The sequence below is a fragment of the Acromyrmex echinatior genome, chromosome 12 (assembly GCF_024713525.1).
Source record: "Acromyrmex echinatior isolate Ae372 chromosome 12, ASM2471352v2, whole genome shotgun sequence".
Lineage (NCBI taxonomy): Eukaryota > Metazoa > Arthropoda > Insecta > Hymenoptera > Formicidae > Acromyrmex > Acromyrmex echinatior.
This window is the reverse complement of record NC_141863.1, coordinates 4,277,885-4,303,551: the sequence shown is the minus strand read 5'-3', so window position 1 is coordinate 4,303,551 and position 25,667 is coordinate 4,277,885. Positions and strand designations below refer to the sequence as shown.

General features: G+C 33.2%; 2 protein-coding genes across 3 annotated transcripts; both read right to left on the bottom strand.

Moving 5' to 3' along the window:
• Positions 1–10,458, bottom strand: LOC105149634 (uncharacterized). Its single transcript, XM_087411926.1, has 2 exons — positions 1,368–10,458; positions 1–295 (listed from the first exon to the last, which is right to left on the bottom strand). The coding sequence occupies exons 1-2, from the start codon at positions 8,580–8,582 to the stop codon at positions 68–70; spliced, it is 7,443 nt and encodes a 2,480-aa protein (XP_087268052.1). The 5' UTR covers positions 8,583–10,458; the 3' UTR covers positions 1–67.
• A 675-nt stretch (positions 10,459–11,133) lies between these two features.
• NT1 (Neurotrophin 1) lies at positions 11,134–22,400 on the bottom strand. 2 transcript variants are annotated; one of them, XM_087411940.1, is made up of 10 exons: positions 21,775–22,396; positions 18,747–18,911; positions 17,686–17,985; positions 14,976–15,084; positions 14,778–14,901; positions 14,070–14,216; positions 13,591–13,749; positions 12,596–12,930; positions 12,250–12,523; positions 11,134–12,049 (listed from the first exon to the last, which is right to left on the bottom strand). In XM_087411940.1, exons 1-10 carry the CDS (start codon positions 21,805–21,807, stop codon positions 11,821–11,823), a joined length of 1,875 nt encoding a protein of 624 aa, XP_087268066.1. In that variant the 5' UTR covers positions 21,808–22,396; the 3' UTR covers positions 11,134–11,820. The 2 variants fall into 2 exon arrangements, with proteins under 2 accessions (XP_087268066.1, XP_087268065.1); XM_087411939.1 differs by having other exon boundaries at positions 12,250–12,930; positions 21,775–22,400.
• Positions 22,401–25,667: the final 3,267 nt, after the last annotated feature.

Genomic DNA, 25,667 nt, shown 5'->3' with positions numbered 1-25,667 from the left:
ATCTCGCATATCAATTTACGTAAAAATAAGAAATGTTTTAATTAAACGTAAAATACGTTGGCTCGAATTATTTACGCTCTACGTAATAATACATCCTGCGTTCCGGATCCTTTATAAACTTGGCTTGTAGTAACGGTTTCTGTTTTTGTCCTTTATCTTCTTTTTCTTCTTTGTCGTCATTTCGAGCTTTCCAGTTTTCAGTTATCCTACTCGATTCACTCTTAGTTTTTTCATTGGCTTGATTTCTTTCGTGATTTGGTTGAATGTTCTGCATTAGATTGTATATTGGGTAGATCTGAAATCACAAACTTTCATGAATAAACCATGAATGAATCATACTGAACGCATAATTATATCAATACATTTTACTATAGTTAATTTTAATTTAAATCATTACGTACTTAATTTATAGGAACATTATAATTTATAATATTACTTCATGCATAAAACATCTTTGGTGAATGATGATTACATTGAACATTTTTACATTACATCAATTATCTGAACAACTTGATTATTATTTAATGTTTTCATTTTAAATTACAATTTCTAAAGGTTTAATATCCTTTACATTGCTATTCCCGTTGAGTTCTTAATTTTGTATTGAAATGTATTATATATAAAAAAAGCAGTTTTGCTGTGAAATATCTAAAATTTAGTTAAATTCAGATCCAAAAATAATTTTGTTGAACTATCAAAATTATGTACTCTTAAAATAATTTTATTTTTCTCACGTTATTAATCTGTATGCTTCTTATAGTATGTTTTGTTCTAATTTCAAATTTCAAATTTGTTTGCTAAATTTATGAGAAAAGCAGGATTTTTTAGTAACACGCATTTAAAAATCCTTTGCTTATTCCTTTCTTTTAGATATAAATGATTCATAGAGAATAACTATTGAATTTAACATCCACTCATTATAAAAGACATAAAGAATTTAATTAAGAAATTATTTTAATTAAGAAATTAAAAATTATTGATAAAATATTATTGAATAAATTGTTGTTAGCAAAATGTAGGAGTTTTTGGAAAGAGATATGTCGGTTATAAAAAATTAGAGCTCGTAAAATAAATTCTGACCTCATTTTCAGAATCAACATATAAAATACATAAAAATCAGCCTAAATTATTTAATTAATAAAATCATTGTCGATAATGTTGCTTTCAAATCTGTATCTATCTAAATGTTTAAATACTTCAGCAAATCATTTTTTCTATTACAAGAATATTTTGCTCGAGTGAACAAAGGAGAAAATGAAATTCATGCCTTAATCGTAATTCTTTGAAATCCAAGACATAGTAGACATTGTGTGTCTCGAACCATATTCGGTCAGCTGAATCGTTCTGTGCTGCGGTGACAAACTTACTTCTGACGTTATTCCAGAGTCACCGTTGTTATTCTCCTCGTTAACAATCCCATCGTAAGTCCCAAAATCATTTATCTTCTTAACTTCCTCCTTCTTCATTCCAAAATGTTTAAAAGCGTTATCTCTACTTTTTTCTTGAGACTTATCTAACATCACTGATTTTTCAGTTTCACCTTCATTAGCAAACTTAACTTTATAATCTTCTTTTTTATCTTCCTTCTTATCTTTCTTATCTTCTTTTATTAATTCTTTTTTATTATCTGAATCTTCATTATTACCATTCTGTTTATTATCATTTTTTTTGCGTTTCGATTTGATTCTCAACCTCACCGGGTTTTTTTGAGCGGACGTTACATTCGTCTTTATAGAATCGAATTCATTCTCTGTTTCTGGATAAGCGGTCTTCGTAACGATCTTTTCCTTTGAACCTCTCGATAGATGCTCGATCGTCCGTATTTTTGGAGTCGAAGTTTCTATCTGAAAATCATCAGTCTTGATTGTTTCTGGCGTAGCAATTATTTTAGCAGCTTCAATTTTTTTAGAAAAATCCGATATATCTATTTTCTTTTTCTTTGAATATTTTCTTTGAACAGGTGTAGGAACTGATTTTTTCGTGGCAAAATTGATACTTGCCGAAGGCGTAGTTGACGTTGTTGTCGAAGCCACAGGTTTCCTGCGCCTTTTATTAATGGATTCAGTAACAGATTCAGCAGGTGTATTATCGAGAGAAATCGTAGAGTTGTTCTTCAATATTCTTCGTCGACGTTTCTTCTGTTGTCCAGTCGTAGAAAGAACTTCCTTCGTTCCATTAGATAATTTACTCGACTGGCTGCTTATTATTTCTGTCGACGATTCTGCCTCATCTGAATTACTTCTGTTTAATTTCAAATATTCCATAGGCTGTTCTTCTTTTTCTTTATTAATAACGTCCTCGCTCCTCAATTTTCTCGAATCAAAGCGCGAATTATTCGAATTATTCTTGCCAACTTGAGAGAGTTTTCTTCTTGCATTCTTTCTTTTCGGCGGCTGCGTAATGTCTTCGGGTACAAGCGTTCCTCTAGAGATCCCTCTATTTGAGGGAGATGGTAATTTCCGCGCAAACGAAGAGGAATTTTCAATCTTTTCCTTCGAAGTTTTTTCTTCAGATTCATCATCTTCCAGAATTTTTTTAATGGATCTGCTGATTTCGCGCGCGCTAGAAAAATTCGACGGTGCATTGGAACTGTATCTGCTGCTATATTTCATAAACGGCATGTGCTCGGTGTTGGATTCTTCGTTGTCGTCTATATATCTGCGCGAGATATCGCGTCTAATATTCATATTGCGATTTTTAGTTGGAACGTTATACTTCTCCCAAGGATAAGTATGTCTTTCCCAAGGAAAAATTGGTCTTTCCAGTCTCGTGGATGCTTCCTCGTCCTCATCATCGAAAAACCGCATCCTGGCTAATTTCTGTTTTTTTTGTTCCCTCGCTAATCTATCTCTCCTTTCCCAAGGATATTCGTATCTGTCAGCATTGTGCAGCCATTTGTATTTTTCTTCTTTAATTTTTTTATCAGAGTGCCAAGGAAACACGTAATCTTCGCTCTCCTCCTCTCTCTCCTCTTCAGGATCGTTTTCCTCGTTTTCTTTGTTAATTTTTGACTTGTACCTCGAAAATGGAAAAGGTTTATAGGTCGTCTTCTCGGAGAATTCATCGTCCTTATTGCTTTTAACTAATGGTTTCTTTGTATATGCAAAGAATGTTTGGTCCTTATTCGAACCTTCCTCTTCCTTTGACGAAAGTTCCTCGTAATCGTCATCTTCTCCGAATAATTCCGTTTTCATCGGTGTTTCGACTTGTTCCTCAATTTTCTCGGAAGACTCATTATCATCATTTGCCACATTTCCAGGATAATCAGTCTCTTCTTCCTGCTTTTCTTCGCTGTCCTCAGATTCATAATTCGTGTTTGCACTATATTTACTTAATGGTGTTGTCGCTTCCTCGGGAAATATTTCCGCGTATTCTGGTGGATCAGACTCCAAGTACTCTCGCAAATCCGAAACTTCTTTTGAACTCTGAGGATCCGTCGTGGTCGTGGAAATATCCTCATCGACATTCTCGCGAACTTGATATGTGTTAGTCGTACTTTCCTCCTTGTCTTCCCTGAAGAAACTTTCTTCAGATTCCGTGTTGATGTTCTTAACCTTTCCTGATTCTGGATATTCATCTTTCTTACGATAAATTTTTTGTTGCATAGCGGATTCTTCTGCGTAATAAGCTTCGGTTGTGCTACTTTCTCTATCTTCTATTAATGATGTTGCACTTTCGATCCTTGAAGTGTTCTCTGTTGAATTGATTATCGCATAATTGTTCTGTTGATCACTAAATGGCTTCTTCTTCCTTTCGACACGTTTATACCGAGGCTCCTTTCGCCTGCCATCTTCATCCACTATCTTCGAGCTCGTGGTAAACTTTCCGAATCCTCTCGTGTCCCACTTGGGCTTCGAAAACCTAATCCGATCTTTGATCGTGTAAACGGTTTTCTGAGGTTCGCTTCTAAGGTCACTGCTCGTGGAATTTCTTCGTTTTTTCTTATCATCAATCTTCAGAGTTGTAAACAAACTTTGATCCAGCGTGCTAATTGGCCTACTCTCCTCAATCTTCAAGTCCAATGGTACGGATGTCGCATTTGTTTTGCTTATCGTTTCTTCTATCAATTTTACAGATGTATTATTTCCAACATCATCGACTTCTATAGATCCATTAACTATAGTATTTTTATTCTTGTTAATGACATTGTTAGAGAAATTCTTCGCATTTACTGTAATCTTTTTATTCTCATTAATTGTACTTTCAGAGAAATTCTTCGCAGTATTGTTTGTATCGTTTGTCGTGCTGCGCTTATTTATCTTGATGGTACGATGAGTGATGAAGGGAGGTCGAGAAAGAGTCGTAGTTCTTATTAAAGATATTCTGTTTTTAGCCAGAGGTCTGTACTTTCTATAATTTTGTCGTTGGAGGTACTTCGGAGGAGGTATCAGTCCTTTAATCTCCGGTGATTTAATGTCATTTATAACGTCAATGACGTCAGAAACGTCCGGCTTCGACGTACTTTTTTCCTTTGAAGATTTCGATATATTGTCCGCTACTTTCAACATATTTTCGCTGCCTGCAGTCTCTAGGATCTGCGCAGACGGCGGCAAGGTCGTCATCTCATAGACTTGATAAGCGTTCTTTGAATTCCTGATGTTGCCCATTACATCTTCATACACCTGATTTTGATAGGAAACGGTTTGATACAACGTTGACGATGGCGTAGTGGTGGAGATCTTTGGTCGAGGTTTCCGATTTTTCGTTCTACGCATCGTACTGGATGGCGGCCTCATGCCACGTACGGTGTGGAAATACGCGTTCCTTCCTCTTCCGGTTTGCGGATCGTGCTTGTAATTCACGCGGATTGATTCAAGGGCCTCATAGGGACGGTTTCTGTTTCGCCACTGGCGACCGCTGCGTTCCGGCTTCTTCGAAACTTGAGGCACAATGTAGTCATCGTTCTGCTCGGGAAGTATCATGATCTTCGAGGCGAACTTTGTAGGATTTAATTCCGATGGCGGAGTCGGCTCTTCAATCAATTTCTCGGCGAACAATGGATTATCGAGGGGATTCTCGTCAAAATATTTGGCCTTAAAGCAATCCAATTTGTTTCCGAGACCACGAAGACGCGGTAGATCTTCCTGCGGACCTCGTTTAGGATCGGGCTCCTCTTTCTCGGGTAACACTTTTTCAAGATTAGGCTCCACCTCGTCGCACTGTTTATAAGCGTTTCGAGAATTGTAGAACTCCATGCCGCGCGAGGTCTTCCGTGGTATTGTCCTGGGATCAACGGCGTACTTTAACGCGGACGCGCTGGGTACATTTTCATTGTTATAAAATGGATATTTTTTCAAATCTGTGACAGCTTCCGTCGTCATAGAAGGTTTTACAAGATCGTCTTCTGCGAATTCTCCGCCGTAAGGGACGCTGGGAACTTCAATTTCAATTTTCCCATTTTTTTTCGATGAAGTCTCGTTACTCTTCTCATTAAAACGAGCGGCGATCTCTTTATTGATAACGTCGCCACTAATTTTAGGTGACTCGTTCAACAATTGTTCAAAATCTTTTTCGTTTGCTTCGTTCTTCAAGTTTCTTGTCACATACGTTTTATTTCCAACACCTGTGCTCTTCTTTGCCAATTCTACAACATCCGTATCATTCATTCGTTCATTTTGCTTTGCCGATTGGATTAAAATTGGTTGAGAGACAATATTATTTTTGTTGCTGGATGTTCCGCTCTGGTCTCCTCTTAATCTCGCAAAGAATGTTAATTTCATAGCGTCTGGAACAGTGATCGGTGCATGAATTGCTTTCCGACTCGACTTTCCTTTTAATCTATCGATTACCCTATCAAATGAACTTTTATCTTGTTTTGACGATTTATTATTATAGTCATTGGTCACACCATTATTTGCTGTTGCTTTCACATTAACGTCCGCGCCGTCGCGAAATTCACCTTCGTTGGATCTTTTTCTTCGCGATCGCGTTCTCCAGCTTGTTTCGGAACTCAAAGGGAAAAATTTAAATGCGTTATCATGCTGTTGTGGTTTGCTGCTGGGATAAAAATGATAGTTGTCGTTCTGCTTATTGCTACGGTAATTGGCGTAAGCATTTGTGAACGGCAGCGGTGGCGGTGGCAATAATTTTGTGGTCGGAAGTAAATTTGTGCGATAGATTGAAGGCACCAATTGAATGTGATCGAAGGGATCGAAACGGAACGGTAATTTGATCGGTTGAGAACGCTGTTGATTTTTCAATTTCTTCCAGTTAGCCTCCCGAGACGATTCACTTTCAATAGAGACGCTCGAACGATTTGCTGTTAAAGGATGATCCGTCAAAAAGATTGAATATGCTGCTCGTTGAATTGGCGGTCTCCTCGGGGTGGGATCTTTTAGAAAGACAACCTTCTTCTCCTTTGGAAAAAATTGCGTTTCTTGCTTGTTTTTAATGTAACTCAGCGTCTTGTTGTACTTCGCGTTCAATTCATCACGAATCCTCTTGTATTCGTTTCCTTCTTTGAAAGATGATGGAATTTGTTGATGGGATGACTGACTGAATTTAACGGGGGATGATGTCGGAACTTGTTGTTTGGACGATTGAGTGACTGATTTAACGGGTTTCTTTTCATGAGATGGTTTTGCTCTCGCCAAGACCTTATATTTGAGCTTTCTAGTAACAGCGATGTTGCTGTTGTCGAGAACAGGACCGAGGAAAGGATTTTCGTGGTAATCAGCTATTCGCGCGATAGCTTCTTGGGTGAAATTGAGTGTCATGACAGCCGGGGTGCTACTGGACACTGTAGTGTCAAAAAGAGTCGAAGATGAATATTCTACATCTTTAGGACTTAATGATGGCAAAGGTTGCATATTGGTGAACGTCTCAATTGTGGACGTGGTTATCACGTTGTTGATGTAATCAGTATCGTCTCTTTGTTCGAGCAGATGACGGCCGTGTGTTTGAACGGAAGGCTGATCGAATCCCACATGATCGGAGAACAAATCTCGCTGACGAAAGCTATTCGAAAATTCTTCTTCGAGGAATGTCGAAGGCGACGTCACAGTTTCCTCTTTTGTCACTAGAAGGTACGGACCGTGACCGTCAATGGTCGCAATCGCGATCGGCGTTCGCGTTTCATCCTGCGGATTCATAGTTGTCAAATTCGGCACGAGTGTAGACGACTCGATGATCGATGGATCTTGCTTCGCCTTGAAGTAATCCCAGAAAAGCTGACTATAATCGACCGTCGTAGGCTCGTCGATTTGTTGGAACAAATCTGTTGTGATCGGGGCGACATAGCGCAAAGTCGTCTGATCAATAGAGAGAGATATCTGCGAGTTCGGAGAATTTTTCACAAAACCACGAGGAATCGCCAACGTTTCAACATCAGTTAAACTTGCTTCTTTCAATGAAAGCGCAGTTGTCTCGTAATTCTCAGAAAGCTCCTTCTCTTGTTTTAATTTGAGTGATTGTTTTGTCCCTTTATTTACATTATTGTCATTTCGCAATTTGAATTTTTTCTTCTTCTTTTTCGCCTTGATAGACTTATTTTCATATTTTACATTATCTTCAACGTAATCTTCATCATTCTTCAATTCCGAACTGTCAACTTTGTCATGGCGAAGTTTCGATTCTTGTGCATTTTGATATACCTTCGAACTCCTCTCGGCCTCTTCAGCATCCTTCTCTATATCTTCTTCCAGTTTCTGGATATTTTTAGCAATAAATTTGGGATCTATTTCAGTTTCTTCCCAGCTGTTTCTATCGTATCCTATCAGATTATCTTCATCATCCTCCTCCTCGAACTTTCTATTTTCTTGCAAATGATCTTGATAGTCTTCCTCATACTCTTTGAATTCATCCGGCACCAAGTTCTTGTTTTTCTCTTTCTTCTTTTTATCGCTTAAAGAATTTTGTTTGCTTTTCTTACGATCGTGAAGTTTGCGCGCAAATCCTTCGTGAAAATCAGCATCTCTGATGTGTCCTCCATGATCGTAAGCTGAATCCTCGTATCCCTCCTCAGTGTACACCGTGTTAACCTTCGTGTTCGTGACAACTTCCCTCAATCTGGCTGCATTACGCTTCTCTTCATCGGTCTCCGCGCTTTCGACCGCCTGCTGCTGTGGTAATCTTTTCACAGTGTGACTGCCTCGAACCTGAGCATGCAATCTCGTCGGCACGAAGTCCAAGGTAATGTTTTTTTCAGGTGACGGCTTCGCCCAGATTCCAGGAGCCACGTATTTTGGTTTAGTAGGCACATCTCTGGCTTTTTCGTGTTCCGAATATGGTATCGGATAATCTGAAGGCTCTTCTGGGTCATCATCTTTTCTGGTATACTCGTTATGTTGATAAAATGGCGATGTATATCGATTCAGAACGTTCTTTGTTTCCGAAGAATCAAGTATTTCTTCCGGTTCTACACTCGTTGAAGTTGGCAAATAGGTTGTGAAATCTTGATAGATTGTTGTCGTGGTGTTCAAGGGCTGCAACCAAGTGTGATTGGTAACTTTATCACCATTAGTGGAGTCAATATTGGTCTTAATGGTGTTAATATTCTGACTCGATGATGACACATGATGAATGCTGGCGATCGTCAGAACAAAAATGATAACTAGATTATAGGTTTCTCGTTGCTGCTCCATTTCTCTGAATTGTTCTTCGCTTCATAGCACTATCAAGATGAAAAAATATTGTTAGACATGTGACTAACAATAACTATTAAAGTATAAAAAAAAGTTTTTAGTACACACATCTTCACAATTATTATGTTAAATAGAACTGAAATGTAACATTAATGTTTAAATGTTAGAAATACGTACAAAAAGAATGATTTTGCTGAAATATTTAAAAATTTTAATAAATACAGATTTAAAAATGATTTTATTGAAGCATCAAAATAAATATATAAAAAATTCAAGCATGATCATCAGATCTGTATTTATAACTAAATTTTTAGATATTTCAGCAAGATCATTCTTTTGTGATCTCTCTTTTCGTGTATATTATTTATTGTAATATATGAGAGGAGATGAATATTATTTTAATCACAAACTGTATCAGTTTAAGATCATGTAGAACGGCACCAAATATCGAATTCGTTTTTCGACAACGAATTGCGATTCAAACTCTTCACAGCAGTAGAAGAACACTACGTTACTTGGTTTTCAAAGAACGCGGATTCTACGCGGACAACAGGTGATGCTTATCAATTTATGTTCGTCGCGGCAAAGGAGAGAAAATCGCGATTTACGTGCGAACCGTCGGCGTGATTTCTAATCATCTTCGATCGAGGTCTAACGTCGAACTGGCCGGCAGCACGGGCCGCATGGCCTAATTTATATTTTCCAGTCATCTGAAAGGAGAGGTAGGGTGAAAAACGTTAGAACGATTAGATACCCTGCTTCGCGAAGCGTGCAGATCCGATCGTTCAACGATTCTGTTACTCTCGATTGGATTCGTTCGTCAAGCCGTTTCACCCAAACGCCTCTCTTCTCCGGTTCACGTATTAGAAACTCCGTATAGCTTCATGGTACCCCAATTACAATGCACTCGTACTCTTCATTTTACGGCGCGATTACGAGCGTCTCGTAAAAGATGCTCGAGAGGAGGAATGTGTCGTTAATTGAGCCAATCGCTATCGACACGAAGTAAAAGAACAAGATGCACGACGAGGCGCGAGGATGCACCATGAAAATGTCCATCAGAACGGGCATAGAGCATTGTGTGATTTACTTCGTTCAGTCAACTGTGAACAGTTCGTTTCACCGGTTGCGTTCTCCACTCGTGGCGATTGTCTCTTTCCGCGTTGGGCCGCGAAGCGTATCGCTCGAGCTACGGGACTTTCTTCGCTTTGACGAGTCCGCGAGAAAATTATCATAGAATGTAATTTCCATTTCCAGAGCAGTCACAAGCGTGCTTAAATAGATAAGTGCAAGGGTGTGTCTAGTGAGCGTGTAATGCGTGCTTTAGCACGCAGATGGCTAAAGTAACAACTTTGACTGAACTGATGCTTCTCGTATTTAAATGATGCTCTCATATAAAGTCTTGTTTCTAACCAGATTATTGCATATATTTAGATATTTTATTGTTAAAAGCGAATTTTTTCATTTCTAATCATAAGCATCGTTCGAATAATTTTGTTACACAAACCGAGTCGATTGTAGCAAACGATACTCATCACCAATCTTTTCACGAACATGAGAATGTGATTTTACACACGTTGCTATATCATAAAAACAAAGCGAACGTTTAACACATTTAACTATACAGTAAGACTGTTTTAGTATAAAGTACTACTTTCTCGATATTTACAGTATAATATATGTTCCGTAATATGTCATATTATATTGTTCCTTTTGTTAAAGAGACTTTTTAAATAATAAGCGCGTTTTATTATCATTTCTAATGACCGATTAAACAATTGCAATTTCAATCAATCCTCTAACTTAAATTAAAAAATTAAAAATATAAAACAGAAATCATTTTGCAATCCTTTTAGTATAAAATTTCATTATAAATCTCAATGTTTTGTCTAAGAAATTGATATTCAGTCGCTTGCTAATGTTATTCTTTTGTCAATTGCAATTAAAACAACTGATAAATTTGTATTCTAAGTTGTAAAGCAGATTAAATATTTAAAATTTAAAAATGTTATAAATTTATTTAGAACATAAAAGATTTATATAATCTTAGATAAATTTCTTTGAATTCTAAAAAGGATTAATATCCAATTCTTCACATCCAGATAAATTGCAAATAACTTTACCCAGGAGATATCTTCATTGTAATCTGGAAAATATCTCCTGGATAAATTGTCTAGAGGTGAAGAAATTGGGCATAACAGAAATCAAACCATGACAACAATAAAACAGAGACTTAATTCTTTCCTGTTTCTACTTTGCTAGTAAACAAATCTTGTAGAAAAGTTTTTACAAAACATATAACTACGAGAAATTTAGCTTTCTCCATTTCTATAAAGATGCGATTGGGTTACATTAAAATCTCTTTTAGATTTGGCATAAAATAAAAATTTTTCAATATATATCCGCGATTAATTACTGTAAAAAACTGAATTAATTCAATTATCCTGGCATATGATTCGCTTTGACCAAAAATAGAATTATTTCTCTTAATTAATTTATTCTCGTTGATCTAATTTTGAATTACAATTAAATCAGCTCAAACAACTATAAATAGGTGTTAAGATTAAAAAAGAATGATCTAAGAATACTTTATTGGTGATACAAAACACGATCATATCATAAACTCCTTAAATATAATTTATAAATAATTCTTTCTATTTATAATAATTATAAATAGAAAGAGGTAACAATTAATAAATATTAGATCGAGACGAACGTATTCGAAAGTCCGAAAAAAGTGAAACAATCATTGCATCTACCCATTTTGGCCATAATACAACATCTACATATTTTGATGTCTTTTCACTAATAATACGAAGAATCTCAAGCAATATTCAAATAAAAAATTTACTCATCACTTACTATATCTTTGCATGACCTAATTAGGCAATAAAAGAAAACTAATTAGATAAAGTATCTATTTAAAATTATATAATAATACAAAAAGCCTTGTAAGATGTTAAATCAAACGTTAAATTAAATGTAGGCTAGTCTTCACTTACAATTTTAATTAAATTTTGGATTCTTTCTTCTTCTGTTTGAATCCAACATAAAAAAGTCTTAGAGACACATAAACAATGAACATGTTACTGCACAGGACACTGTATTTTTTTCTAGGAAATATTACTCTCTCACGATCGTAGATATCAATGTAAGAAACGCGAATTTCGCGAAATACGTGATTTGGAATCTTCATTAAAATAGGATGTCAGGTACTCCGAAGGAAGAACACTAGGATTTAAGATATCATTGGCTTCCATGCGTTGTTGTCACTTTGGACCGGTACTGGCTGAGTGGCGAATTGCGGTTCTGCGGATTTCAACATGGAAGCCTCCGGTTTAAAAAAGTCTATGATTGGGTGATAGTTATAATTGATTCTCCTTTGGGGTTCCTGGTACTCGTCGTCAAAGCCTCCGTTCTGCAGTCTCGACGTGGCATCCACGTCCTGATCGTACGGCTGACTATATCTGAAAAATGATTCCTAATAGCTTCAATGATTTCTACTAAATTTCAATTGCAACATTAATTAATAGAAGTCATAATCTGGATTATTTTCCTATCAAATCTAGATATTATAATCTTACAAACATTATTTCTCCTACAAAAATATTTTATAAAATTTAAAAAATATTAAACTGGTAAGGTAACAGTGTTGCACGTTACTCACCGGCTGGTCGTATTACGGGAAGTCTCCATGTAATCTTCGTGAACGGTGGATTCTCGTCTGTAAGGTGGCCTGTTGAGTCGGTTAGGCCTGCTGCTCTTGGTCAATGGTCCTTTGTAACCCGGTGCTCGCGTGTTGGGCGCATGTTGTTGCGGCAATTTGTCGTACGGTCGCGGGATCGGTGAGGGCTTCTTCGGTCTAGTTCTGCTACCAGGCAGAGTAAAGCTGGGTCTACTCGTCGGATTAACTTCCAATACCGGTTTCTTGTTGCTGGACACTGAAGAAAACGAAACATATTCGCTAAGGTCATTTAATGTAGGCGATGGCGAATGATTCTGAGGTAAAATACCGTGGCTGGAGTCGAAGTTTATGCTGGGAGTGTACTTGGTAATATGATTGAGAACGACAGGCTTGTTAAGATCCTGAAAATCGTCCTTCTGATCGATCGTCGCGAAATCGGCGCCCGGAAACGATTCTTTGGGTTTCGTCGGGGGATCCTTTTGATGTGGCGGGAAGATCTCGGCGTAGCCGTGTACGTGACAGCTGCAACAGGTCGGCACTTTGAATATGTCCATGTGAAGTCCCAGTTTCTGGTCCCAGGTCAGCAATCTGTGATAGTTATAGATTTGCACGCAGGAGGAACGATAGTTTTCTGAGATGAATGAGCAACTTGACTGTGGATTACTGTAAAAAAACATTAAATATTATTAAATATCGTTAAAAAATAAAAAAACACATTAAAAATAATATAATTATATACTAATTATTAGAAAATCAAATTTAAATTATTTCTTTGAATTAAATAGCGTTTTATTTTTAATTTCCATGTATGTCAAAATGTATTATTTTGATACATTTTAAATTATATAATTAAAAAAATAATCACATTTAATTAATCCACACACATTTTTGTAGTTAAATTACTTAGTTTTAAAGTAAACTACGTCCAAATTATTATAGGCACTTGTAAATAATGAACTAATTTTTAATGTTAAATATAATACATTTCTTGAGTAAAGTGTTTAACTCCATTGTTTTAGTTAAATTAATGAGATCTTGGCGATCTGTAAGAATGATTAAGAATGACTTAAATTAAATATAATTTGACACTACAAATTTATGCAATATATGCATAACTTTTTTCAGTAATATATCGTCATAAGAAGAAATCATATATATTAACTTTAACGTTAATTATAACAGGTAAATATTTCGTAATTTAATATTCTGAACCTTTTATTTAGTCGCTTTAAATGTAATATTACATAAATTTATAAAATTAATGTCCAAATAAATTACTCTCTTTTCAAATAAAATATATAATATATTGGTTGCCATACTTACGAACATTTCTCCAGTCGTATCGTCTGGGTGTGTTCACCTGTATTTATTATATACTTCCATACTCCGGAAGCAGCTCTTGCTAATTGTGGGCGAGCATATTTGACAGCTGATGGACAAGTAAAACCCTCCTCTACGTTATCGAAGGGATTGTCAGATCGTCTGAAAGCAAAAAAATATAATAAGTAATAAAAGTGATTTTCTTTAAATTGTAAAAATTCTAATTTTTAGTTATTTAATTTTTTATCTTAACTTTTTGCCATATTTATAATTTATTTTAATCAAATTTGTTGAAGTATATAAAACGTGCAAGAAAATAATTTTTAGATATTTCTATTATATATATATATATATTAATTAAATTTAATTATTAAATATATATATTAATTAAAGCCAATAGAAATTTAAAATTAAATTAATATTCTAAAATAAAAACTTGGTAATTTTTAAGAGATAAATAGAAATATGAATGTTTCAATTACCTTTTAATCTCATTGTTCTCGTATCTGTTCTCCAATGGTAGGGCACTTGGCAATTTTTCTTCCGCACTTCCGTCTTGCGCTTTATAATCAGTCAACAATGCTGATACCATTTCCTTATTGGACCTTAAACTTCTTATTATCGCCTCGCTAGAAAGTTAAAGCTGTTATTAATACTTTTTCGCGAAAGCGAATAATAGCATATTTTCTCCAATGGGGGCGGGAAATTTCTTTTATGTTTATTTTGTACTTATTTGAAAGACTAGGAATGATAATTTCAAGTAATGAAAATTTTAAAGGAATTCAGCAGGAAATACCGACAAAATGATATTGTAATTGCTCAATACATAGCTCCATAATAAGTCGGTTTGTGCAAATTACCTATTTGTAAGAAAATAATTAACGAATTTAAAAAACAATTTTAAAAATTCTATATAATAATGTACTTTGTCTAAATTTTTAAGAATTCTATAATAAAATTTTGAATTTTTTAATTAAACTTCTGCCATATACAATCAATATTTTATTTATCTCTACAATATGATCGCAGTTATTTTAATACTCTCGAGAAGGGGAGATGCGAAAAGTGAAAATCGTCGGCCTGCCAATTAAGACGGGCTGGGCGATTTTAATCTCGGTCGTATGCAAATCGCCGCGTAACAATGTTCGTCATTAATTCAATGCCGAAACGAAAGTTCAGGGCAGACTCACTGTGGATAATCGTTGGCCTCGAGACACACCGTCTTCGTGAAGAAAGTGCATTCGTTTTCCGTGGGCCTCTTCTTTGGATCGTTCGGCCGTTTAGTTGGCCGCATCACGGGCGGCCTCGATAAACCTAGAAAAATCATTAATGATCATTTCATGTCATTTTTGCGATTCAAAATCGTTGATTATCGTGGAAAAACTGACCTGTGTAAACGTTCCTCCTGTTTGGAAGAGACGGCCTCACAGGCCGCATTGGTTTAACGATTATAGGTCGCCGTCGCTCTTGCGATCTAACAAGCCGCAGCTCTTGAGCCTGTAATTTAGAAAACTTGTTTATACAAATTCTTACAAAATTAATATTATTATTTAGTATTCTATTTCGTTTTCTATATACATATTTTATTGATTGAATAAATTATGTTAATATATTTTTTAGTAAAACATCCATTATTGTTCGTTTATTGATCGTTATTCTCTTTTTATTGCTTTGTATATTAAGCGTTATATTTTAATTCAATTAAAAACTGAAACTTTAGAACATTATTTATTTTTGAATAGCATATTAGCGGCATCTCATAAAAGATCTATGCTGCTCATTAAAACGTATGCGTTTAATAATGTACCTCGACTTAGGATGATTATTTAATGTCACAAATTAAAAAAGATCGAAAACGCTACTTTATTCTTATATTATCAGATTTAAGAAATATTTGTAATATATCAAAAAATTTTTATTTGATACGAAAGAGAGAAAGACTTTCACTTTAATATGTTGTTCAATATGATAAAGAGAATTAACATAATTGTAGTACTCAATCAATCATTAATTATACACTTCACTTTTATAACCTTAATGATATTTAATTTATATTTTTATTTATAATTTATATTTTGTATTGATTTTAACTCCATTATTTTAACTCCATTAATTTCTTTATGTTTTTGTTTTCATTTTTAATAATTTAGTTATAAACATAGCTGAGAAAGACTTCGTTAAATTAAAACTTATCTTGCTACATTAGTGTTAATATCAAATTGACACATTAAAATTGCATTATTGAAATTTTAGTCCATTAATTTTTTTGCTCATTTTTTATTTTTTTAACACTTTATTACATTATTTTAATATAATAACAAGAATATTTAATTGTTAGAGATATTTTTGAAGTTAAATTCTGTCTCCTTTTTCTGCTAATGTTAATTATAATAAACATGATCAAATTTGTCGCTTTTATTAATTCTAACAATGCATAATAAATTTAGAATCGCAATTTGACGTGCGAACATTAAATTTGTGGTGTATTCTCTGTAATTATAAACACCTACAAGTATTGTCCGTGTGCATTGACCTTAATGATCGTTTACTTAAGCTTCAGAAATATTGTTTGCACCACGTATCACGCATTTAAAATCATCACAGATTGAAAATATATTACACCTTTATTTTTTATAGTATCTTGAATTAAATATAGTACATAATTTTATCTTGCTTAAATAAATAAATGCGTCGTAGATTATTTGGGAAAAAATATTGAAGTGGTTCTACACTTTAAAAATTGAACTTTTATCTAATTTTAATCACTCTCTATAGAGCCTTCAGAGAAAATTGCTGTAATATCGCTTATCTATTCCCACGCAAAATAAATCAACATTCATCTATATCCGTTCAAGTCGCTCGCTAATTAATGTCCGGAATGGAAAGTCGTTCTCTGACGTCTCTGATATATCTGGTGGTATATAGTAACCGCGACACCATCGCTCACGAGATTCAAGAGATGGTCCTTGCGACGAGTCGTCGTAATAAAATATGTCGAACACGTGAAAGTACTTGCATAAAAGGTGCTGTTTAAAGGCCCGATACAAGTGAAACCGTACGATGAGATTCTAAATCCAAGAATGCTGCAATCTAAGCTGAATGAAGATTCGACGAATGTTATTTCTTTAAACCATGTGACATAAGTAAATTCAACTGAACTGACAAAGCTTGCGAGAAGAAACTAATTACAAGATTAAATTCTTATAAAATATATGCATGATGATGTTGCATAATAGAAGATTTTTTTAAATATGTACAAAAAGTAAATGAAATAGTGATATAGAAATAAAAATAAGTACAAACTTTTCTTGCTCTTTTTATTATAAAATATTATTTTTAGATATTACATTTCTTATTTTTATATTATTGCTTTGAAAAAAAAGCTTTAAATTCATTTATATTACGAATAAAACAATCTTACTTGAAATGTTTAAAAATTTAACTGGATGCAGATCTGAAATTAATTTTGTCGGAATATTAAAATAATTATGCAGGAGAGTCAAATATAACGTTGCGATACTATAAAAAAATCGGATATTCTAGAATCAGCTTGAGGCCTGTATAATTATGACAGTTTAATAAAATTTTTAGATACTTCAGTAGAATCGTTCTTTCCGTGTGTAAATAAAATAATTTTTAATATATTTAAAATAATTAAAATAATGAAGTAATAATCATAATATAAGAATGTTCAATTAAAATTCGATTTAACAAAAATAATGCATCAATTTAGAATCCGCATAAAAGTAATCAAGGATCTACAGATTTATCTCGTGGATAATTCAACTCGATAGTTTAGAAATCGTCGTAAAGCTTGAATCTATTAGGGACTGCATACATATATATATATGTGTATGTGTGTGTGTGTGTGTGTGTAAAAGTCGATATTTATAAGCATTACCAGGAAAAATATACATATTTATTAGCCGGTAGGATAAATCTCGCTGAAATTTACGACAAAGTACAGACATGTCAAACTCCGACTTTCTACCATTCTCCGATGGTAGGAAAAAGTCGACGGGATAAATCATTTGTGCGTGATCACGTGCACTAAATAAAGATAATATTATTCTTTTATCTGCACGCGTTTTTACTCACTTCAGGTAACACCTCGGGCATCTCGTCCTCGTCCTCCTCTTCGCTCTCCTCGGAGTCGGAATCGTTGGATATGATCTTCGCTATGTCCATGCTGATCGGCAGCATCAAATCTCTGCTCGCGTTTTCTCTGTTTCCGCCGAGAAGAGACTCGACTTCCTCAAGTGGCGAAGAGGTCGTGTCGTTATTGGATATTCTAGTGGAGATTAGAGTTGCCATTGCCAGCTTTTGTGGCTGCGACATGCTACGTATTATTGGTATTACTTCACCGATTTGTTCCCGCTTCTCCGGTGTCTTCATTGCCTACAAAAATAAGGAAAATTAGTATTTTACTTCCATAAAGCCAATGATTACAGATATGTATAAATAATAAGATAACGTAATAATAAGGTACTCAGATCTATGATCTATTTACACTGAAAAAAGTATAGATGTGCGATCTCCAAATCAATTCACTAAAAAGAAATGTTTTGAAAACAGATCGCTTCGAAATAATCTTTTTTGTAAAAAAGAAGCAATTTTTTATAAAGAAATCTATTTAAAATACGTTAGAAGAATCAGTTTTTCGCAAAATGGATCGATTTAAAATTACTGTTGTTGTTTAAGAAGATCGATTTTTTTTGAAAAAAATTTATACTAAGTAAAGTTAATTGTACTGTGAATATAAATGGTGACCTTGTTAAACTATTTCATATATGTATATATATATATATATATATATATATATAAATGTATACACATGCAAGTATTGGCTACTAGGGTACATTTTATCTAAATCTTCGTAAGATAATCGATAAAGTGAGACAGTTATCTTGTCTTACTTTACCGATTAATTTTACGAAGATTTAGATAAAATAATTTATAATATTATAAAGTATTACTATTTATTTAATCAAATATAATATCTATTTATAAATCAGCAATCTGTCAGACTTTAAGTGCACGAATTTTTTTCATATACAGACTTTTATATTTTCTTCTTTACAATCCATATTTTATAAAAAATGAAGAAGCAATATTAGATAAATATCATTCGAAAGCCCTCCATGAAAGTGCCCACTTACGGATGCCACTACTCCTCGTACTTTACTCGTCCTGTTTTTGACGTCCTCATCGGCAAACTTGAGAGACGCTGATATCTTCTCCTGAGTTTTCTCGCCATCATCGGCCTTATCGACATTGTCGGTGTTCTTCTTTTCGGCATGGATTGGGGACAGTAGCACGACTGCCTAGAAAATAAAATATATATATATACATATATATATAGTTTTATATATAGTTATATATATATATATATATATATATATATATATATAAAACTTAATTTACTCAATATTATTAAATAAAAAATTGCAGGCCGCGTATTGCGATACATTTTTCTTAATTACCGTTAATAATATTAATAGATAATTTAATAATTACACCTCTTAAGCATTATATGCTTTGCAGCGCATTAATAACTCTAGGATTACATTATGCATTATTACATCTCTTCCTGCCTAATTAATTGTTAGAAGTATTAAGAGGATGTTATCTAAATCTTATTAATACGGTAAATTATAATTAACACAGTTATCTAGAAAGACGCGGTTGATGCGAATAAAAAATATAAATTTTCATAAGCTAGAGAGAATTAAGTAGAATGTTAATTAACTTTAATATATATAATTAGTGGATGTCGCGCGCGAGACGCCGATTTAATTGAATCGTGAGTGAAAACGGCGCGTGTGGTTCAACGCCGGGGAGACAATAAAATGCAACTTCCGGAAAGAACAATCGTAACGAGCGTGCAAAGCCGCTATACATAGCCGCGAGTGAACTGCAAGGAAGCGTAAATTACGTTACACGTATCTCTCTTGTTTGCCAAGAGCGTGGACCGATTATCGCGCAAGAGATCTTTCCTCTTCTTTTTTTCACGAGGAGGAAGCCCGTCCGGAGAAACATGTCAGCTGCGAAGTTTACGTTCGTTGCACCGGAAACGCAGTGGCTACAATGAGCTTTCGCAGGATGCAAGAGATCGCATTGCGATTTTATGCAATCGTCGAAAAAGAAGCTTCTTAACATATCGTCGCGAAAGTATTATGCAGATTTCATGCCTCGATAAATATGAGACTTGACTTGATAACTTCAATATATGTAATTTATATGTATATCATTTTTGTGCACCAAGACATGGATTTTCAGTGAAAGTAAATAACCGTCAGTTTTATTTAAGTTGACTCTCAGCAACTCGTAATTGAACGCGATTTGATGAATTTATTCTCCAATTTAATTATTTTCAGATAAAGAATTAATTATTATAAATGAGAAATAATTATATTGAAAGCTAGTCATTAACTGTGAACACTAGATTTATACTTGACGTATTAATGAATAGGTGCAATATTAAATTTATTGGCGTTTAAGTTTCATCAGTGTTAGTAGATCGGAGAGGATATTCTTATCATTAACGTTTATTAATTTCTTATTGTGGTCTAATGGAACAAAATCGTTTCGTATATTCAAGAATATCTCTTCTCGATACTCTAATAAAAACAACTTAGTTTCGCTAAAATACGATATCGAGCAGCAAATGCAGGATGCAACTATACACGCACGTGAGAATATATTCAATAAATCATATAATGCACGCGATGCAATATACGCCTTCAACTCTAAGAGAACCCACTTCTCAGCTTTAACATGAAGAGTGCCTCAACAATTATTCAGTTAAAAATGTATTCCTTTTAACTATAGTGAAATGTGTGTAAAACTGAACAGTGTTTCTAAGCAAATTTTTGTAAAAGTTAGAAATTACACGAGAAAGAAAGAGAGATCGATTATTTTTTTATCTTTATCAAAGGTTCAGTTATCCTTTGCTCTTATTTATTATTAGAGAATAAAGAATTTGGCCAGACATTAAAAGCGCTTGGTATTTGTGAATATAACTGCATGGTAAAATAATTATGGTAGCAATTCTATTTTTATAAACTATAGTCATTTTCTAGGCCAACTATACACTTTTTAAATATAATTATTAATATAAATATAATTATTATATGTTATTATATGTTATTATATTACATTATTACTAATATTATAAAAATAATGACAAATATGGATCTACTAACCGTAATTATTTTATCATACAATTATAATTACAAATATATCAAACATTTTTCTCTTGATATAAAAATATAAATGTAAGAAAAATTTAATTAAGTTGACGTTCTTTTTTTTGTTATAATATGTTCTTACATGCCTCTTTCAATATTAAAGACCTATTAAGATTAAAGACCTATCTTGGCGGTCATTTTATAATCGTAACGATCCAATAATCGTCGACACGAGCAGACGATTTCGCTGATATTCAATAGGTTCTTCAGCAATGAGCAGAATCGCGTGACTGCGTGACTTTGAGTACTTCGTGCCAGATATTTCGAGTCAATTTCCATATTTATAAAGAGCATTGATAAAGAGCCTTTCGCAAATTCTCGCGCGAGAGCGAACTCGGTATACCAGTGCATGCGCAAAGCATCTATTACTTTTCCTCATTCCAGCGAGCGACTGGATCAAGGTCGCGACAAAGGTTGTTCCACTTTGAACCAGGTAAACTGACATCATACGGTCAAGAAACTGAAGGAATCAGAAACTTCGTTCATTTAAAGACAGCAAATCAAACTTTTTTCGAATTCAAGTTAATACAATTAATTATTTTTTTTTTATTTTTTTAAATGCAGTTAAATGATTAATTATCTTAAATGCAATTATTGATAAAGAAATACTAATTATTGTACACTATAATTATCTCATTTTTAAATTATCTTTAATAACCTTGTAATTATCTCATTGGTTTAAATATGCTATTATACTTTAAAAAAAGAAAAAGAAAATTTAGGTATGGTTTATACAAAAATATTATAATTATTATTAAAATTCCTTGCGCATTCGTTTGAATAATTATTGCACGATTAGATAAACATCAAAAATATTAAAATATAAAATATTAAAGGGTAATTAAGAGTCAGAAAAGCAGCAAAAAATTTCACTATTTTTAAACAATTACAGAAATTAAAATTAAATATATTGCTGAAAGAAAAAAATTAATCTTACCAGCAGCACCCAGCACGACTGTCCAATTCTCATCCTAACAAACCACTAAGACTCATTAACAGTTTTAGTATCAACTAATTTGCAATTATTCCGGATTTCACTGTCACTACCACTGCAATTATATGTATATTTATCAATCTCTCAACACTATCATAGAACAATATCATTAAACACTCAACAAAAGTATTTTCTTCACAAATATCGTATATTTCCACAGATTACGCTTAAGAAACCTTCTCAAAAACAAATCAAACCCAAATATGAACGACCTCCTTCGAGAAGGATCTCTCGGTGCCGATGTTCGTCAGTCAAATCCACTTGCTGCCAATCTGCTCTTTGAACTGGCGCGAAACGTCAGCTCTCTCGTGGTGGTAGAAGACGAAGGGCCTCCCCGCGTGGTCCACGTGGGGATAATGTAGGAACACGGGATCTCCCCCTCATGCAGCCGTGACCGAGAAAACTGGACGATCGTCGGGTTGGTGGATAAGCATGTCGTATCAGAGAGAAGGAAGAAGTCGGCCAGCCGAGCTCCTCCTCTCCATCCGTGCGAGAGAACGCGGCTTTACTCTCGGTCAATAGATTACAGGCAGCATCATACTCTTGTACACCACGATTTACAATGAGTTTCAGGTTCACCGCACTTTCTTCTGTCTAATTATTTTCTCATTAATTTAAATTTCATCCTTAAAAGATGTCAACAACTTCCGTATAAAAAAAACTGAAGATTTCAGGAATAAAAATTTTATTTAATTTGAAACAAATTTCGTTTCAACAAAATGGAATAAATTTTTTATTTATACGTTGTATAAAAATATTTAAATTAAAAGTATTACATAATAAAATAAATATTATATAATAATTATAAAATAACAATTAATTAATTGTTAATTAAATAATTAAAGATATTAAATATAAAAATATTGAAAAAATTTTTTAATAAGTTTATTTTAATTTTTTTTCTAAAAGGATTAAATTTAAACTGGTGAAAAATTTAAGAAGGTGCGAGAAAAGGATACCGTCCATGTTATTGCTTGGTCTTAACAGATGGGCAACATGCTGTTCTGTCTGTGATTACTGTTCTGAATCTTGTACTTTTCATGTGACATTCTATTGTATTGAGAAAGTTTTTCTTCGCAATTGATCACAACGATCTTTTTGTCGCATGCGTGAAGCAGGTGACTCTACAGATCTGCGGACAGAATGTCTTCGTAACCTATATATCGATAGAAAGTCTGGATTTTTTCTTATGAATTTGGGCGACCTTTCTTTAATGCATATAAATTGAAGTTAAAATATCAATATACTTTTCAAATATTTTTCTAATCAATTAATCCTAGATTCAGTATTCTTGTAAAGAGATACATAAAGAATAATCTAAAATAATTTTGAGAAATGTAAAATTGCGCTAGACGGAGAAAGACCAGACACTTTTACTTGTTACTCGAAGGTTATTTGAATTTTCACGCATGATTCAACTCGTGGTTCAGCGCGCTTTCGAAAACACTCTTTTTGTTATTATAAAATGTTATGCTTGGCTAGCTACTTAGGTACTCGTCTCGTTTAGAAAATGGCTTATCGTCGAAAGAAATTAATCGGCGTTAAATATCATAATGAATTAAAAGATATAGTTATTTTCTCCATAATTGCTATCTTCTGATAGCGCGATTAATAGTGTATGAATGTTTAGAGAAAGTTGCTCAATTTTTATACCTATTTTTTACGATGGAATATCGATTATGTGCTTTATTGCTCTTGACATATTCATCAAGTGGCAACTTCAAAAAAACGACGATGTCAAAAAAATTGCATTGTGTGACAAATAATTAATTTACGATTGATTAACCTTATTTGTGGAATTAAATAATTTGGCGATTAAGGCTTTTAAATTAAGAATTGTATAATAGCGCATTTACTGCTAGAAATACCATGCAATCGTAAACTTTCTCGCCTAAGAGCAACAGAAAATTGCTTTGAAAGCGCACAAAGCACTGTAATATCAAGTGATCTATGTAATACCCATAAAAAAGTAAACGGCGAAAGTGTTATTTTGCGTTTACTGCAATATTTACGTCAATTTTGATGCAAGTCATGTTTAAAGACGTGATAAGATCGCCTTAAGATAAGCAAAAATCGTAAAGTAAGAAAACATTTTCTTACGATAATTATATTTTGCATTACGATTATTATTATTATCGCATTTTTAATATCTTATTTTCATAAAATTTAAACTGCTGCTACAGCTAAAATAAAATTTACATAAATGTTACACGTAAAATTTGTGAATAATGGAACTCTTATATTCTTTGTAGTAACTAAAAATACGTAAGAATCACTATTTAGATACAGAAACAGATTATAACACAGTGTTATTATTTAACAAAATTAATATTAATTTTAAAATATTAATTTGTATGCACAGAAAAAACAGAAATTTTATTTTTTGCTGAAATATCTAAAAGTTTAGATACGGATCCGAAAATAATTTTATTGAATTATTAAAATATTATTTTCAGATTTTTATATAATATTTAGCTAAATTTTTACACGCTTCAACAAAACAGTTCTTTTGGTATGAGTATATCTTTTTAAATAATTTTAGAATTCAAACATTAAGTATATCATGAATATTATCAGTCACGGAAAAATTATAAACAATAAAAAATTTCCAAAAATCACGATGCTTCTGTTTTCATTTGTGGTGAGAGCAATTTATTGTAAAATAACGGGAAGTGACGTACTGCTTAAAATCTTTTACGTCAATGACTTTCTTCTCCACGGAAACAACGCTGCGTCCGAAATTCGCCGCAGCTTTAACCATTTGAACTTTAATTTCTCCGTTAAACTCCGCATTTCGTTTCTAATAACAGTTGCTTGATGACAGCGGAAGGGGTGAAAGCGGTAGTTTTACGCTATGCTCAAATAATTTTCATTATATGATAGGAAGTACTTACTGTCTTCAGTTAGAAACGTGTTAAATGTTACCACAGCGGCATACGATAAGCAACGCCATCGTTAGAAGACGTTTATCTGGTGCGCGATAAATTGTTTTAGAGAAGTCGCGAATAAAGCATAATTTTCCGATATTAAGAATTACCTACTTTCATGAGATGAGTATTATGAAATAAAGGATATTCGTTCTAGGAAACGAGGCCTTTAGTATATTTTATCACCAGCAATATATTTGAAATTGTTACTTTGCTTTTTAATAGTTGAACTGTTATACTTTCACAAGAGCATTCAGTTAAACGGATAAAAATGTAATAATATTATCATGATAAAAAGATGATATAAAATTACCCAGCTAATAATACGATACACTGAGAGAAAAGTGTTTGACTTGTGACTGTAATTATATGATAGAATAATTATGGTTAGAAGCTATATTTTTATTACTGCTATCATTAGCTATAAATATAATTATGTTAGTAATAGTATAATTTTATAGTCTTCTCTATATAAAAAATATACTATATATATATATATATATAGTTTGATCCAAAATTATAAAGAATAAGTATAAATTATAATCATTTTTGTGCCAACTATATTTTTGTATATAAAATTATATAAATACAATTACTATTACATATAATTATTATTAATATTATAAATATTATTAATGATAATAATTATAAAAATGAAGCTGCTATTCATAATTATTTTATCATGCAATTATAGTCACAACTCTTTTTTTTTAATGTAACAAGAGTGTTTGAAATCGTCAAATTTTACATATATAAAATACATATATAACATAAATATTAAAATAAAAAATTTTACGTTTCACTGGAAACTATTTTAAATTAATTTAAAAGTTACAATTTACTTTGTTATATCTTCACTTCGCCCGTCATTTTATAAAATGGATCGATAGATAAGGTGATCGATATACA

Coding starts and splice junctions, on each gene's coding strand:
- LOC105149634 (XM_087411926.1), bottom strand. CDS start 8,582: ATGGAGCAGCAACGAGAAACCTATAATCTAGTTATCATTTTTGTTCTG. Junction 296..1,367: donor ACTCTGGAATAACGTCAGAA/GTAAGTTTGTCA, acceptor TTGTGATTTCAG/ATCTACCCAATATACAATCT.
- NT1 (XM_087411939.1), bottom strand. CDS start 21,807: ATGAGAATTGGACAGTCGTGCTGGGTGCTGCTG. Junction 18,912..21,774: donor AGTCGTGCTGGGTGCTGCTG/GTAAGATTAATT, acceptor TTTATTTTCTAG/GCAGTCGTGCTACTGTCCCC. Junction 12,050..12,249: donor TCCCGTAATACGACCAGCCG/GTGAGTAACGTG, acceptor ATCATTTTTCAG/ATATAGTCAGCCGTACGATC.